This window comes from Mus pahari, chromosome 7 (genome assembly GCF_900095145.1).
Source record: "Mus pahari chromosome 7, PAHARI_EIJ_v1.1, whole genome shotgun sequence".
Taxonomy (NCBI): Eukaryota; Metazoa; Chordata; class Mammalia; order Rodentia; family Muridae; genus Mus; species Mus pahari.
The window spans coordinates 54,073,855-54,090,008 of record NC_034596.1 but is presented as its reverse complement, the minus strand read 5'-3'; the positions used below and the strand labels follow the sequence as shown (position 1 = coordinate 54,090,008).

The following is a 16,154-nucleotide window of genomic DNA, read 5'->3' as shown; positions in this document are numbered from 1 at the left end:
TTCAAATAAACAGTATGTTCTGAAAATCAAACACCACATCACTAACATCAAAGAAATGAGTGGATGCAATCAGGACACAGAATGTCTTACTGTCAAACTCAACTACATAAACATAATCATTAAATGTTTAATATTTAGGCACTGTTTTCAGTTGAAAAGAGATAATATAAAAGTGTAAATATATAATGTTTCAGCTATTTTCTCTAAAATACACATAATATCTGCAGGTCATCAATAATGCTTTAAAATAATATTATGCATGTGTGTAATTTATATGAGTCAAAATGAATGCGTCCTCAATAGGCACAACAAACAAACACCCCTTAAATTAAACACATGGGGAGGAATTTCATTTTAACTAAAGTCAAGTAAAATCCTGTTACAGTACATTTCTCCTCTCCTCTCCTCTCCTCTCCTCTCCTCTCCTCTCCTCTCCTCTCCTCTCCTCTTCTTGTAGAGGTCAGTTTTTCAAAGGCAGGTGTTTATAGAGCTCAGGCTTGTTCTCAACTCAAAGTTTATATAAATCCAGCTAAGTCCTAACTAGAATCCTCCCAAATGCTAAGATTAGAGGTGTATATGACCAAGCCATGTTTCTTACAGATACTAACAAACTTTCTCATGTGGTAAGTTTCTCAAATAAGAAGCTTGCTGTGAGTGGTAGTGTGGGCAGCAGGGAGCCTCAGAGACAGCCTATGTCTTAGTTTCTGGTTGAGTAGCTTGCTAGTGTATTGTAGTCAGCCTTCAACATGAAACCTGTTTTAAAAAAATAATAAAGATAACAAAATATCTTAATATATTTTTAAAAAATGAAAACAAAACAAAGACAAAAACAAGCAAAATATCTGTACTTGTCTGTATTTTATAAGTAGGAGATTTACAGTATCAAATCTTCAGAGATTTTTCTGGCTTTTCACCACATATCTATAAAAAAGGGAAGGTCAGAATGTATAGTTCCACCCACAAAAAGTGATCAATTGATTTTAAAAATTGATTGTAATTAAATTTTAAAAATTAGTTTTTCTTATAGGATAATACTCTTAGTGCACCAATGTCAACAAAAAAGCTAGAAATAGTGATTATGCAAAAATTAGAATGTAAAGAATACTAAATAATTTTTTTAAAAAAAGGAAAATAGGGGAAAAAGAAAATTCTATGGCAGTCAAATTAAATAATAAATACTATAAATACTATAAAATAATACAAATAACTTCTCTGCAACACAGACTAGGTGTAAACACAGAGCAGTTACCTGTTATTAGGCTGGGCAAGAATTTACACAACTACAAATCTGTTGAGTGTTTTAATGGTGTCCATTTGATGAAGAGCTCCAGAAAACAATATGGTGACATTTATTGAGACCTTCTATGAGTCAGATACTTCACAAGAATTGGTTTGAAAATAAAAGACACCTATAACAGATTTCAACCAGTGCTGAGTAAGACTGTAATTATTCAAGTGAGAAAAATTTTGGAAAAAAGTATGGATCAAGTGTGGACACTTAGCCACACCAATACTGGTATCCTGTGCTGTGACTGAAAAGTGCTTGCAAGGTAGAAGGAAAAGCTTGACATTTCACATTTTTCTTTTTATCTCTGATGTGCAGTCAGTACCTACTGTTCATAATGAAGCATCAATGTACAGTTCTTTGATTTCAAATGAAGTTTGCATTTTTCTTAAAAACCATTTAATATCTAGTTAAATATCAGGGGCCATAACAATGACACTTCTTCCTGAAAAGGAGGAGCGAGTAAAGGTTAGGGCAAATGAGATGCCTTGTGGTGGCCAACACAGCTGAGCTTCAGATGCTCATGAGAGCTTGCAGAACGATACTATTCACATCATGTAAGAGTCTATAGAGAAACAAATTAAGCTAAATAACAACACACATGACGGTTTGAGATCATTATAAAATCCAAGCATTTTCTGTGTTATCTCTCTTATTTTGGATTCACTATTTAATAAAATGCTATGAAATATATACATGTCAACAGCAATTGTTCTTAAACCCAATCTCTTTTTTTCCAAATTTTCCAACATAATTTTCACTGTACCTCCCTAAAGTGTATTCACAGTAAATCATTAATGGTCGTGTGGGTGGGAAAGGCCAGAAACTGTCAAGTATTTCCATTACTGCTCTAGATCCAGGTATAAAGACAGGGCTACTCTCTAGAGCAGAAGCTTGACTTCACAGGCCCAGCAGGCCAGCAGGTGACAGGCCCTTCCTCACTCACCTCCCCAGGCACAGGACTCCACATCTGACTTTTACAAGGGTCCTGGGCATCCCAACTCGGCCTCATTTAAAGATCAACACAATTCAGCTTTCATTCAACACATATGCATAAGTATTAATTATTTTACCAAAACCATGTTACAAACAGTATTTTCTCACTACTTCTTTCACTTAATTTAGAGACAGTAAAGACTTTGCATATTATCCACTTTTGCTCATAAAATTCTTAATTATTGTACCACATCTCACAGCATGAATGTATCATAATTCATTTAATAATTTCCTCATTAGATTTTTTTATTCTTAAACTCAGAAATAACACAATAAAAACATTCTTATAAATTTTTACATTTAATCTACTCCAAGAAAATGTCTACTAGAAAAGGATATTTATCACATATTAACAAATTTTAAAGCTACAAATATTTTTGCATCTTATTTGCTGTTTCCAACATCTAGTTATGTGTTCATTCATCATTTGCTCTATATGGAATCCCTTTTGTAAGCGTCAATATTTTGTTTATAAACATTAAAATAGATACGTGTACATTCATCTTTATACTTCAACAGATACATATTTTAAATAAGATGTGTGAGGTGGAGTTATAAAACCCGAGCATTCCTCCTTACATGGACCATCAATTCCTCTGTGTTATAGGGATTGGAGCATCACTGATATGTACTCAGAGTCCCACAGTTCTTCTCTTTCTATTACTGTGCTGACATAACTGCACTGTTTTCTAGTGTTTTGCTTTGGATCCACTTTATAATACTAGGTAGAATTTATCAAAATATTGTATACACTTAGAAATAATAAAAATTTCAAGAATGCACCAGGGACAAAAGTTTTCAGTTTCAAATCATGTTTTTCTTTTTTCTTTTCTTTTCTTTCTTTTTTTTTTTTTTAACTTTTTTATACTCCAGATTTTACCCCCATCCACCCTCCAACTGTTCCACATCCCATACCTCCTCCCCACCCCACCTCTTCATGAGGATGTCTCCACCCCCACCCCTACCCCATATGACCTCTAAACTCCCTGGGGCCTCCAGTCTCTTGAGGGTTTGGTGCATCATCTCTGAATGAACACAGACTCAGCAGTCCTCTACTGTATATGTGTTGGGAGCCTCATACCAGCTGGTGTCTGGTGTATGCTGCCTGTTTGGTGGTCCAGTGTGTGAGAGACTTCGGGGGTCCACATTCTTCTTGTTTGCTTTTTATCTCTTTAATCCATTGCTACATTTCAGAGGAACTATATGACCCTGTTATTTTTACCAGTTAGGTGAAAGTAAGACATGTAAAACATTCTACACATAGTAAAACAATATTCTGTTGTGAATGAAGAATATGATTAATAAGAACAATTAAATTCCATCCATTTATGCATGTATTATTCAACTTGTTCCATCATGAATTCTTAAATAGATAACAATAAATAAATATTTGAATTAAATGCTGAACTGTTTTATTCAAAAGTTAAGTCGTAAATATTACTGCTCAATGAGTCTCTTCAAGAAATAGACTACTTAGTTATATTAAATCATTACTGTCATGATAGCCCCAAATATATTCAATTATTTTTGTACTACATACAAAATGTTTAAAAACCAAATCCATTTATTACAACACTGGCTTTACAATCATATTTTAAAGTCAGGAAACTTTTAAATTGTTTTAAACTTCTACTTGTTATTATTTACCTTTAATATATTACCCATTTTCCTTAAGATATATTCTTATATTTCCCTAACATCACAAAGAAACAAAAGTTTATGGTTATTTGTCACTAAAAGACAAGTTGTCATCCAGTATCCAACTAGATTATTTATTTGTGATCATCTTAATTACATTATTACAATGGTATTTATTTAAAATTACTTTCCACGGTGATTTGAAGATAAACTGCATTAATCATCTCTCTGATCTAAAATTCCCCATTCATATGTATATATATATATATATATATATATATATATATATATATATATATATCCAAGTTAAGTATTTAAAATATTATGACCTGAATTTAGTCACTGCATGATTTAATAAAATATAAATTGTTAATAATGAAATCTCTAAAATACTTCTAAATACTTATTTATCATTTTACAAATTCTTACTTTTCTTAACAGAAAAATAGTGCAAGGAAAAGAATGGTTGCAATGGACTACATAGATGGAAATTCAGAATCCAGTGGCTGACTATATTCCTAGCATACGAGGGTGTTTTAAATTTTCTCTTTGCAAAGACCTGTGCATGAGTAAGATAGTATCCAAAATGTATAGCAGTCATGTACAAGATTAAACTGCTGCATCCTTTCTCTTTAATCTTAGGGAAACATTCCCTCTATCATCACCTGCATCATCAGATATTACCCTATTAACTGCATGAAACAGTTTTTTTTAATCAAATGTAGGTTTCCATTGGTAATGAATATAGGACTACCTTAATATAAAGGAGAAGTACTTCCTCTCTGAGAACTAAAACAGTAAGTGGTATTTGAACTGCTGGTTGAAAGGCAGAGACACTGGTAATCATGATTTCCCCTTGTTTGTTCAGGCCCTTCCAACAAAACAAACAACCTTTTTGTGATTGGATTGACATGGTGTTAACAATGCATTTAATGCCCAAATCAGTGTGAATACAGGTAAAGCCCTCACTAATACCAGTACCAGGATGTTAAAGCCACCTATTTTCTAAGCAGCCAAAAGGGAAAAAAAGCTTCTCCTCCCTTGGCAAACAAGGCAATGAGCTGGTATCCACCAGTACACATCACACAATCACCTTCGAGCTTAATGTGAACACTCATCCACTACCTGCAGTCCTTTCCGCAATGTCAGCCTCTGCGGCTTTCTCTTGGAGTTCCAACTTAAGCTTCAGTCTTCTCTTTTCTTTATCTTCCTTAGCCAATTTTTCTTGAAGCTAAAACACATTAGAAAAAACTGTCCTTATCTAATAAATGCCTTCCATATATAATTAATTCTAACATGGGATTTTATTGTTCTTAAATCCTTATATAGTAGTATTTAACTGCTTAAATACACTGATTCTAGAGGGCAAAATTAAGGTTGCAATATACTCTCTGAGTAATGACAACCTGAAATTGTAGAAAATGGAAAATATTAATCCACATGTATATGTGCATACAGACATAAAACAGGAACAAGATTATTGCTAAAAGTAAGCTACAGAAGACATTTCATTCATTCTTTTGTCTTAAAGCAAAAGATGCTGAAAGACTCTACTGATCCTAAAATATTGGGCAGTAGGATTATGCTTCTCTTAGTCATTCCAATATTTTGAAACAAAATCAATTAAGATTATAATTTTAATATCTGATATAAACCTGACTGTGAATACTGTTTCAGCACATTCCATTTGAATTGGCACTGTCACTGATTTAAATATGGTATGTAAGAACTGCTAAATCAAAGTACAGAAAGTATCTCATGCTCAAACAAAATGTTTCTTTTTACTTTCATCCATTCTTCCCTACATTTTTGTCATTTGTCTTGTTTCCCCTCAGAAACAATATTCAGGCTTCAGTCTGATTAGGTTAAACAACAAAATTAGTAAGATCAGAAAACTGTAAAGAAATTTTAACAGAACCCATAGAAGGTGAACATTGTTTAATAAAATTATTTACAGACCAGGGGAATTTGAATTAGAACCAGATAAAAATAATAATTATATGTACATTGAGCTGGATGCATGTAATAGTAGAATAGGATCCAAGGCATATAACACATCTGCATCTTTCATGCTTGATTATATATATTACTGACATGAAAGCATGTATAGGAACTAAAAATAAAGGAAAATAAACAGAATAGCATGAAATTGGCTGATAATGTAGCCCACATTTCATAATGGTGAAATCAAATGAAATATGAGTATTGTTAATAATATAAATTACAAGCAAAGATTTATGAAAATGGGTGATATTACAGAAACCAAAAAAGCTCATTTTCATAGCCAATCACTTAACTGAATCATACCTGGATGACAAAGCAACACAAAGCTACCATTGAAGAATTAAAACACAAAATAAAACTGAATACTAAAGGACAACAGAGAAAACTGGAACTGTCAACAGTTAAGATACTGTTTAAAGCAATTAGACTTCTATATTTCTATACCTTTTTATTGCTTGCTCTGAGAATTTCCAATTCTTTTTGAAGATATGCTACTGATGTCTCTTTATTTAAGTCTGGGATAACTTGATAAGAAATCACAGATTCATAATTCTTTCCACATTCCATAATACTGTAAATAAAGAGGATTTTAAATAATTAATATATGTGATTCCATACAGGACATACATTTCTTATTAACAATGAATAAGAAAAATACTAAAGTTCAAACTTTTATGTAGTTATAGTACAATGACTACAAAACAATACATATATCAACATATAGATATACCAATTTATAATGGGAAAAAACACACAGTGATCCCAAAGAGACTCTGGTTCAGTCTGATTAGGTCTGGTTCAGTATACTTGACACGAGTTCAGATTAGAAGCTATAAATGTTTTGATTTGTAGTTCTATTTGGGATCAATTTATATATTTTTTACTTTTCTGAAAATGGAAACAATCATCTCCCCAATGTTATGAATGGAGTAGCATAGTCACATTTTCATTATTAATTGAAAGACATTAAATTAATATCTATTCCCCAAAGAGTTAATAGTAAATACATTCTATAAGACCCTGAAGAGACCATATCCAGAGGTTAGACGAGGCCACTGATTGGGGGGTGGGGCCACCCACTCATCTCCAAATTTTTAACCCAGAAGGCTACTGTCTAAAGGAAATATAGGAACAAAGTATGGAGCAGAGACTGAAGGAAAGGCCATTCATAGTCTGCCCCACCTGGGGATCCATCCCATATACAGTCAGCAAACCCAGACACTATTGCAGATGCCAAGAAGTGCTTGCGGACAGGAGCCTGATGTAGCTGTCTCCTAAGAGGCTCTGCCAGAGGTGGATGCTTTCAGTCAACCATTGGACTTAGCACTGGTCCTCAATGGAGGAGTCAGAGAAAGGATGGAAGGAGCTGAAAGGGTTTGAAACCCCATAGGAAGAATAACAATATCAACCAACCCCAGAATTCCCAGGGACTAAACTATCAACCAAGATGAACACATAGAAGGGACCCATGGCTCCAGCCTCATATGTAGCAGAGGATGGCCTTGTCATCAATGGGAGGAGAGGTCCTTGGTCCTGTGAAGGCTCCATGCCCCAGTGTAGGGGAATGACAGCGCAGGGAGTGGTGGAGGAACACTCTCATAGAAGCAGGGGGAAGGGAGATGGGAGAGGGGAGTTCTGGAGGAGAAACCAGGAAAGGGAATAAGATTTGAAATGTAAATACATAAAATATCCAATAAAATAAAAGAAACATATATTTGAATTGCATGTGATCACCGAAAGAAAGAAAGAAAGAAAGAAAGAAAGAAAGAAAGAAAGAAAGAAAGAAAGAAAGAGAAGAAAAGAAAAGGAAGAAAAGGAAGAAAGGAAAGAAAAAAAGGGAGAAAGAAAAGAAAGGAAAGAAAGAGAAGAAAGAAAAGAAAGAAAAAAAGAGAAGAAAGAAGACCGCTGGGGAAAAAAGCCAGAGCTGACAACAATCTCAAACTGTAAGCAGAGAGTATAAGGAAGAAATGACAGGAAGATGGGTTGTTTCTGATGTACAGTATTAAGCATGTACGCATGATGAGTGTGTGACCTAAGCTGGTCTTTGGCACTGAGTCCTGGGACAGCCAGTGATTACAGGGCTCTCATGCTCCCGGACTGGATTAGTCCACAGAGCTCTTGGCAGGAGCATAAGCTCTACCATTTATGTTTCTTATAAATACGTTTATCCATTCTCCCATCATCCTTGCCTCTATACCCTAAAATATACTCCCAACTGTACTTCAGTAAGAATCTGACACTAAGCAAGAGGAACACCGATACAGTTATTGATTTTACTATGTATTGATATCAATGAATATATCTGAACAATTTTGTACAGAGTAGCAACTCCACAAAACTTTTAAAATAAAACTCCAGAAAATACAAAAATCAGAATTATGTTGTCAGTTTGAAATCTAGTGTTATCTTTACTGTACATGATTAATTATCAAAATAGCAAAATCTCACTCATAATAAACACAGGTATCAGACTCAAATTTCTTCACAGAGGATGGCTTAAAGGCACAGAATGTAGAATAATAAGAAAGGCAAAAGATAGATAGAACACAGGATTGCTCTAAAAGCATTCAAATCACCCGAAACAGAGAACATCCTGATGTAAAAATAAACACCGTTGGGCAGGTTTGAGCTTTAGTGAATAATATATCATTTATATTAGTTTCACAAGTATCCTTATATAATAAAGTCATAGAAAATAATATTGAATAGGAATCAAATTTCATTGCTTTCTTTAAACCCATTTTGTGCTATCTCTCAGCTATCTGGATACATTACATCAATATTATAGCAGTAATGGAAGCTCTTAGAGACCTGAAATTGTTTATTAAATTAATTAACTATTTTATTTCTTTACATCCCAACTGTTGCTCCCCCTCCTAGCCCCCTCTCTCAAAGTTCTTCCCCTTATCCCTCCTCTTCACACTGAAATTGTTTTCAAGTCACTAACACATTCAATTTATCTGACACCAAAAATGAAGAGGGAAAATATATTTAGGAAAGAGTGTTGTTCCAAATCTTACTTTTTAGATTAAAACACTAAAACCAACACGCACCTGCACTTTGCAGATGGCCCTTCATCTGGACAAGGTCGGAGGACCTGAAAATTGCTGGATTTACTTCCTGGTAGTTCAAGGTCCTCAGATGTGTCTTCATTGCCTAATTCGTGCATGCTCTGCTCAGAATTCATAGTCAGCTGCTCATCTACTGGTACGCGCTCACTTCCCACTGAGCTCTCTTGTGCAAGACAAATATGGCTATATCTGCATGAAGCAAATAACACATGGTATATAAAAGGACATAGCCACATAGGAAAATTGTTGAGTCAAATGACCATCCTCATGAAAACAAAGTCATGAATTTTGACATAGTTCCTAGTGTCATTCAACAAATTGATTAAGTATGTGCAGTGCAGCATTTGTCATCCACATCCCCATGTCCCTGAGCAGAAGACATTTAAATCAGTGGTTCTCAACCTTCCTAATTTGTGACCCTTTATACACTTCCTCATGTTGTGGTAACCCTCAACCATAAACTTATTTTGCTGTTAATTCACAGCTGTAATTTTGCTACAGTTATGAATTGTAATGCAAATAACTGATTTGCAGGATAGCTGATATGTGACCCCTCCCCCCCCCCCCGTAAAAAGATCATTCAACTCCGGAAAGTTGAGAACTACTGTTTAAAGTAATAGCTTACAAGTCAGGCTACACTGAGACCTGAGTTTCTAAAACTTGGCAGAGAAGGCCACGCCTGTGCTAACTGAATCAAAGCCTCTGAAAGTGGGATCAGCTTCTATGTTTTACATTGCCTAAATGATTACAGTTAATGTTCAGGACCATTAATTTAAAGGTATACTTAAAATAACAAATATAAGAATATGATGATAGTGAATCAATACCATGCAATGGAACTGTGTTTCAGCCTGCCTGGGGGAAAAATTACAGCCTTAATAAGTGTATAGTGCAGTACAAAATATTTAACATATCATTTCCTGTCTAAAAAATGGTAAATTAAAAAAATCACTGGCTTACCGGAGTGCTTGACATGCCAGTAAAGATGATTTATTTCAGTAAACATCATCATAATATTAAAATGAATGCAATAAATTTAACATCAGTGTCATAAAAATACAATATATTATAAAATCTACTGTGTATGCACAAAATTACTTAGGTCGTATACAGTAAGCAATATTTATTTTAAAGAAATTAAAATATAGTTCATGGCATAATAAAGTTTGGGAGAAAATCATCATTACTAAATTTAAAAGGTACAACTATTGATTGCAATGTGTACCTTATTAAGTCCAGAAGAAGTAATTCTTCACCTTTTAAAAGTAGCCTTAGCCGGGCGTGGTGGCGCATGCCTTTAATCCCAGCACTTGGGAGGCAGAGGCAGGCGGATTTCTGAGTTCGAGGCCAGCNTGGTCTACAGANTGAGTTCCAGGACAGCCAGGGCTCCACAGAGAAACCCTGTCTCGAAAAAAAATTAAAAAAGAAAAAATAGCCTTGGTGATGAGCTTAGAAATCTACAAACATAAAATCCTTTTGAGACACAAAAGTAATATTAACATGGAGACAAACTTCAATACAAAAGTAACTCTCACAAAACTTCATTCTATGTTTTGTTTGTATTAACTAGAGATAATAAAAACTTCAAGTACAGATATTATTCATATTGGTAAATGAAAGAAACATAACCAGTCAGCTAATGTAGCTTTTGGTAAATCATTTTCAATCTCTTTGTTGAGGACACAAATTAGAAGAGAGAATCATTGTATCATAACTGCATACTGTGAAGTAACTGGCAGTTCAACATAATATTATCCAGAAATGCTATATTTAAAGATTAGCAATTAATTTTAGAGATCTGAAAACTCATTGTTTGCTTTATGTGTTTATTCACCATTCTGTTTTCCTGAAGTAACTGACATAAAACTGGAACCCTCAAACTCTAAATGAAAAATTTTAGAGGCACAAATCAGACTGTCTATCATAAATAGGTTTTGCTTTATAACATAAATATATACTTCTATAAGTAAGTCAAAAAAGTTCATTATATAAATAATAAAATCTACCTTCAGAGACATTTCATTAAAAACCTTGAGTCTTATGCTGTCCTTCTGTTTATGAGGAACAAAGACCCCTCATAAAAGAGGCAGGAGAGGCCGTGAACACTGAGGTTATAAAAGCCTCCACATCCCTATGACAACAACACTCCTAATGTGTTAGATTTGTAAGATTCTGGCCCTTTAAGAACAGTTATACCACTATCTACAACTTGGTCCAGTTCTCTAATGTATGCACTATTAGGCCTACTTCAGTGTCTTTCTCCATCCAGTGTTTTATTCTTAATGTTGTGTTTTTATTGTTGTTCTTGTTTTATATTTACTACACTTACAGCTTTTCTGCTGACTCAACCTGTTGTAAGACTCCTTAAATTCTTTGAAAATCGCCAGTGAGTATTTCACTATGACCATCATCCATTCCAAACTTCTGGAGGCGAAAGAGAAGCTTCCAAATAAGATTGTATTTGGTCTCCTCCCAGATCTTAGTAGTGATGACACCTGAAGTAATGGTAAAATAAATGCACACATTTCTGACACTTCTTTTTAGTTTTTTTAAAATTTATTTTATGTGTATGGACACTTTGCCTGATGTGTGTCTGTGTATGATGCATGACAAATGTACCACTGTGTGCCTAGCGTACATGAGGGTCAGGGGAGGGCACTGGACCCACCACACTAGAGTTACAGTTGTGAATCACCATGTGGTTGCTGGGACTAGAACACTGATTCTCTGGAAGGGAAGTCACTGTTCTTAACTCCTGAGACATCTCTCCAGCCCCCATTTCTGACACCTCTTCATTTTAATTCCAAAATGTTTTAAAGTAATGATTTAGAGGTCATGGCGGGAGGATTTCTAGATAGTAAGACCCTGTACTTACAATATCACCCTCCCTCAAAAGAAAAATCCAAAAGTTAATATTTGAAACATTTAATATATAAGGAACCCATACTGTGTGGTTTGGCTCTATATCTAATTTTGTTCAGTCATAAAACCTTTTAGATGCCTAATTTGAACTGTTCATCTGACATTTGGAACCTGCTCTGCAAATCAAACTATCTATACTCTTTTATTGAGAATTTAATTTTACTTCAGAGTAAACAAGGCTGATTTATAAAATCTTTCCACTTGCCTGCCTGCATTTTATTTTATTTTTTTAACAAATCATTTTTGAGAAATGCTATTTCACCAAAATAGTGCTAAATATTGGAAAGGATTTCAAATGTTCTTTAGTACATTTTCCTGTATAAGTATTCAACCATTACATTGAAATTTTCATCTTTTAAATTCTACTATTTATTCAGTATTTTGATATTTGTTTGTGGAGACCAGACTATACCCTGTGACAGAGTCCTGAGACAAAATATGAGTGATGAGCCGAAACCTCTAGTACAGACTCTAGCACAATTACTAATATAAAAATCAATGTAATGATTTGAGTATTAGAATGTAACAAGGCCCAGGCAAGAGATATTCAACTGATTATATGTAACATATATGCACACTCAAAATTTATATTCTGGGAAGACTTTATAAAGGTATTTGCTCCAAAAATGAAAAAGCAAGATTATGCAAATAAATGAACTTTCAAACAGTTAGTTCACAGATCAAAAAGTTGGCAGATGGCAAGAATAACACCTTAGGGGCTGGTGAGATGGCTCAGTGGATAAGAGCACCCGACTGTTCTTCCAAAGGTGCAGAGTTCAAATCCCAGCAACCACATGGTGGCTCATAACCATCTGTAACAAGATCTGACGCCCTCTTCTGGAGTGTCTGAAGACAGCTACAGTGTACTTACATATAATAAATAAATAAATAAATAAATAAATAAATAAATAAATAAATAAATAAAAGAGATTTAAAAAAAAAAAAAAGAATAACACCTTAAAAAAACTAATCTTCCATTCTTATCTCCTTGTACAAAGCTCAAGTCTAAGTGGATCAAAGACCTCCACATAAAACCAGAGACACTGAAATTGATAGAGGAGAAAGTGGGGAAAAACCTCGAAGATATGGGCACAGGGAAAAAATTCCTCAACAGAACACCAATGGCTTGTGCTGTAAAATCAAGAATTGACAAATGGGACCTCATAAAACTGCAAAGCTTTTGTAAGGCAAAAGACACTGTCAACAAGACAAAAAGGCCACCAACAGATTGGGAAAGGATTTTTACCAATCCTAAATCTGATAGAGGACTTATATCCAATATATACAAAGAGCTCAAGAAACTGGACTCCAAAAACTCAAAAAAACCCATTAAAAAATGGGGTACAGAGCTAAATAAAGAACTCTCAACTGAGGAATATCGAATGGTTGAGAAACACCTGAAAATATGTTCAACATCCTTAGCCATCAGGGAAATGCAAATCAAAACAACCCTGAGATTCCATCTCACACCAGTCAGAATGGCCAAGATTAAAGATTCAGGTGACAGCAGATGCTGGCGAGGTTGTGGAGAAATAGGAACACTCCTCCATTGCTGGTGGGATTGCAAGCTTGTTCAACCACTCTGGAAATCAGTCTGGCGGTTCCTCAGAAAATTAGACATAGTACTACCGGAGGATCCTGCTATACCTCTTCTGGGCATATACCCAGAAGATCTTCCAACTGGTAATAAGGACACATGCTCCACTATGTTCATAGCAGCCTTATTTATAATAGCCAGAAGCTGGAAAGAACCCAGATGTCCCTCAATAGAGGAATGGATACAGAAACTGTGGTACATTTACACAATGGAGTACTACTCAGCCATTAAAAACAATGAATTTATGAAATTCTTGGGCAAATGGATGTATTTGGAGGATATCATCCTTAGTGAGGTAACCCAATCACAAAAGAAGTCACTAGATATGCACTCACTGATAAGCGGATATTAGCCCAGAAACTTAGAATATCCAAGACACATTATGGAAAACAGAAGAAAATCAAGAAGGATGACCATTTGTGGATACTTCATTCCTCCTTAGAATAAGGAACATAATTCTCATGAAAGGTTATAGGTACAGAGACAAAATTTAGAGCTAAGATGAAAGGATGGACTATCCAGAGAGTACCCCATTCGGGAGTCCATCCCATCATCAGCCACCAAACCTAGATACTAATGCTCATGCCAGCAAGATACTGCTGAAGGGACCCTGATATTGCGGCCTCTTGTGAGGCTATGCCAGTGCCTGGTAAACACCGAAATGGATGCTCACAGCCAGCTACTGGATGGAACACAGGGTCCCCAATGGAGGAACTAGAGAAAGTACCCAAGTACCTAAAGGGGGCTGCAACCCTGTAGGTGGAACAACAACAGGAACTAACCAGTACCCCCTGGGTTTGTGTTTCTAGCTGCATATGTAGCAGAAGATGGCCTAATCGGCCATCAGTGGGAATAGAGGCTCCTTGGTCTTCCAAACTCTATATGACCTAGCACAAGGCAAGGCCTGGGCCAAGTAGTGGGAGTGGGTGGGTAGGGGAACAGAGGTGGGGGGAGGGGTATGGGAAACTTTCGGGATAGCATTTGAAATGTAAATAAAGAAAATAAAAAAAAAAAAAACTAATCTTCAGAGATCATTGTAGAAGATAGGGCAGAAAGATTTTGAAGAGCCAGAGGAATAGGAAGTTCACTGTGAAGTTGCATCTCCCAGTCAAGTGTCACCTCACCAATCTGAGTGCCTAAACATGAAATGAATTGCTAATGTAGTCTGGGGAGATGCGTGAGGCTTAGATCCTACCAAAAGAACTACAGGCAAATAACGAACAGTCTTCCCCCAAGACCAAACGGTCAGTCCTGTAAACGTGTACAAGTAATGTTACACAGACTTAGTAGTTTGTATTTATGTATTCAGGAACATGCATATATATATATATATATATATATATATATATATATATATATATATATATAAACAATAGAGCAGAGGAATACATAGAATAATTTAGAGGAAGCAAAAGGAGAAACAATGTGACTATCATAATTTCTCTATGTATACATATATGACAATATATTACTGTACAGTATGATTATATATGTGATATATATATTCTTAGATATATGTTGCCTACTCATATATATACATATGTGTGTGTGTATATATATATACAAGAGCCTGTAATCCTAGCACTTCTGAGTGTCAAGAGCCTGTAATCCTAGCACTTCTGAGTGGAGACGGGAACTGCCACAGGACCAAGGCCAGCTTTGTCTTACGAAGCTCTAGGCTAGCCCAAGCTACAAAGTTAGATCCTATCTTTAAAAGGCTCCTAAATAATAGAATGTATTTTAATAATATTTCAAAGAATTTTAGCTACTAAAATTGAGGAGGAAACTATCCTTTAATTGGGAAGTCTCCGATAAGTAAGAACTTTAACAAACAAGGTATTTCTTGTATTATATTTGACTGAAAACTTCTAAAATGAGTAGCAGGGCAGAGATTAAGATGTGGCTAATCTAGAAAAAAGAGGTGAAATGGACTGCTGGTAGAGATACTTGTAGAAGAGGTAATCAAAGTTAAAGATGCTGAAAATGTCACTTTTGAAGGCACCAAGGTCACTGAGAAAAGGCAGGAAATAAAGAGGAAGAAATAGGAAACAAATGTAAATCTCTTTGGAGGCTACAAAAGCATGCTGAAGGAGACAAAAAATTAAAAACACAATTGATAATCGGTAAAACTCCTTTCTCTATTTTTTCCATTTTAAAACTAACAAGCAAACAAACAGAAACTATCCTGCCAGCCCTCTGCCTGCATCCCTCTATCTGCACACCTCTGACAGCCTACTCCATCTCTAACTCTATGTGCATCCACATTTGCTCCCTCTATCTATCTTCATCCCTCTGACAGTCTACTCATGTTCTCACTCTATGCCCTTCCACATTTGCTTTCCTGAAACCCTTGAGACTACATTTCAGGCATGAACTTAGACGTTTTGGTAGTTAAGGTTGTAATCTACTATTTCAAATATATCTTTAAATTTTGTTATTACTATCTAATGCCATCACTGTTGTGCTAACTTGTACTGCAACTATCTGGAATACTCTGGAGAACTACCACCAGCTAGCTGTTTCTCTAAAACGCCATGCAGTGCTACTGCCAAAGGAAGTGTTTGCATCTGGACCGCCTGAGCAGAACTGATGCTCGCCTTCTGAAATCAGTATCTCTTGTAGGGTAGCTACAATATAAACA

At 35.2% G+C, this 16,154-nt stretch overlaps 1 protein-coding gene across 2 annotated transcripts in view; it reads right to left on the bottom strand.

Annotated features, from left to right (window-relative positions):
* Mipol1 (mirror-image polydactyly 1) overlaps positions 1-16,154 on the bottom strand; it is a 280,451-nt gene that overhangs the window by 187,756 nt on the left and 76,541 nt on the right. For both annotated transcript variants that reach the window (XM_021201967.2, XM_021201968.2), the window contains exons 2-4: positions 8,977-9,183; positions 6,368-6,494; positions 5,045-5,150 (exon numbers count right to left, since the gene is read on the bottom strand). In XM_021201967.2, coding sequence (XP_021057626.1) covers positions 5,045-5,150; positions 6,368-6,494; positions 8,977-9,110 — 367 coding nt within the window. In that variant the 5' untranslated portion in view covers positions 9,111-9,183. The remainder of the gene's footprint in view (positions 1-5,044; positions 5,151-6,367; positions 6,495-8,976; positions 9,184-16,154) is intronic.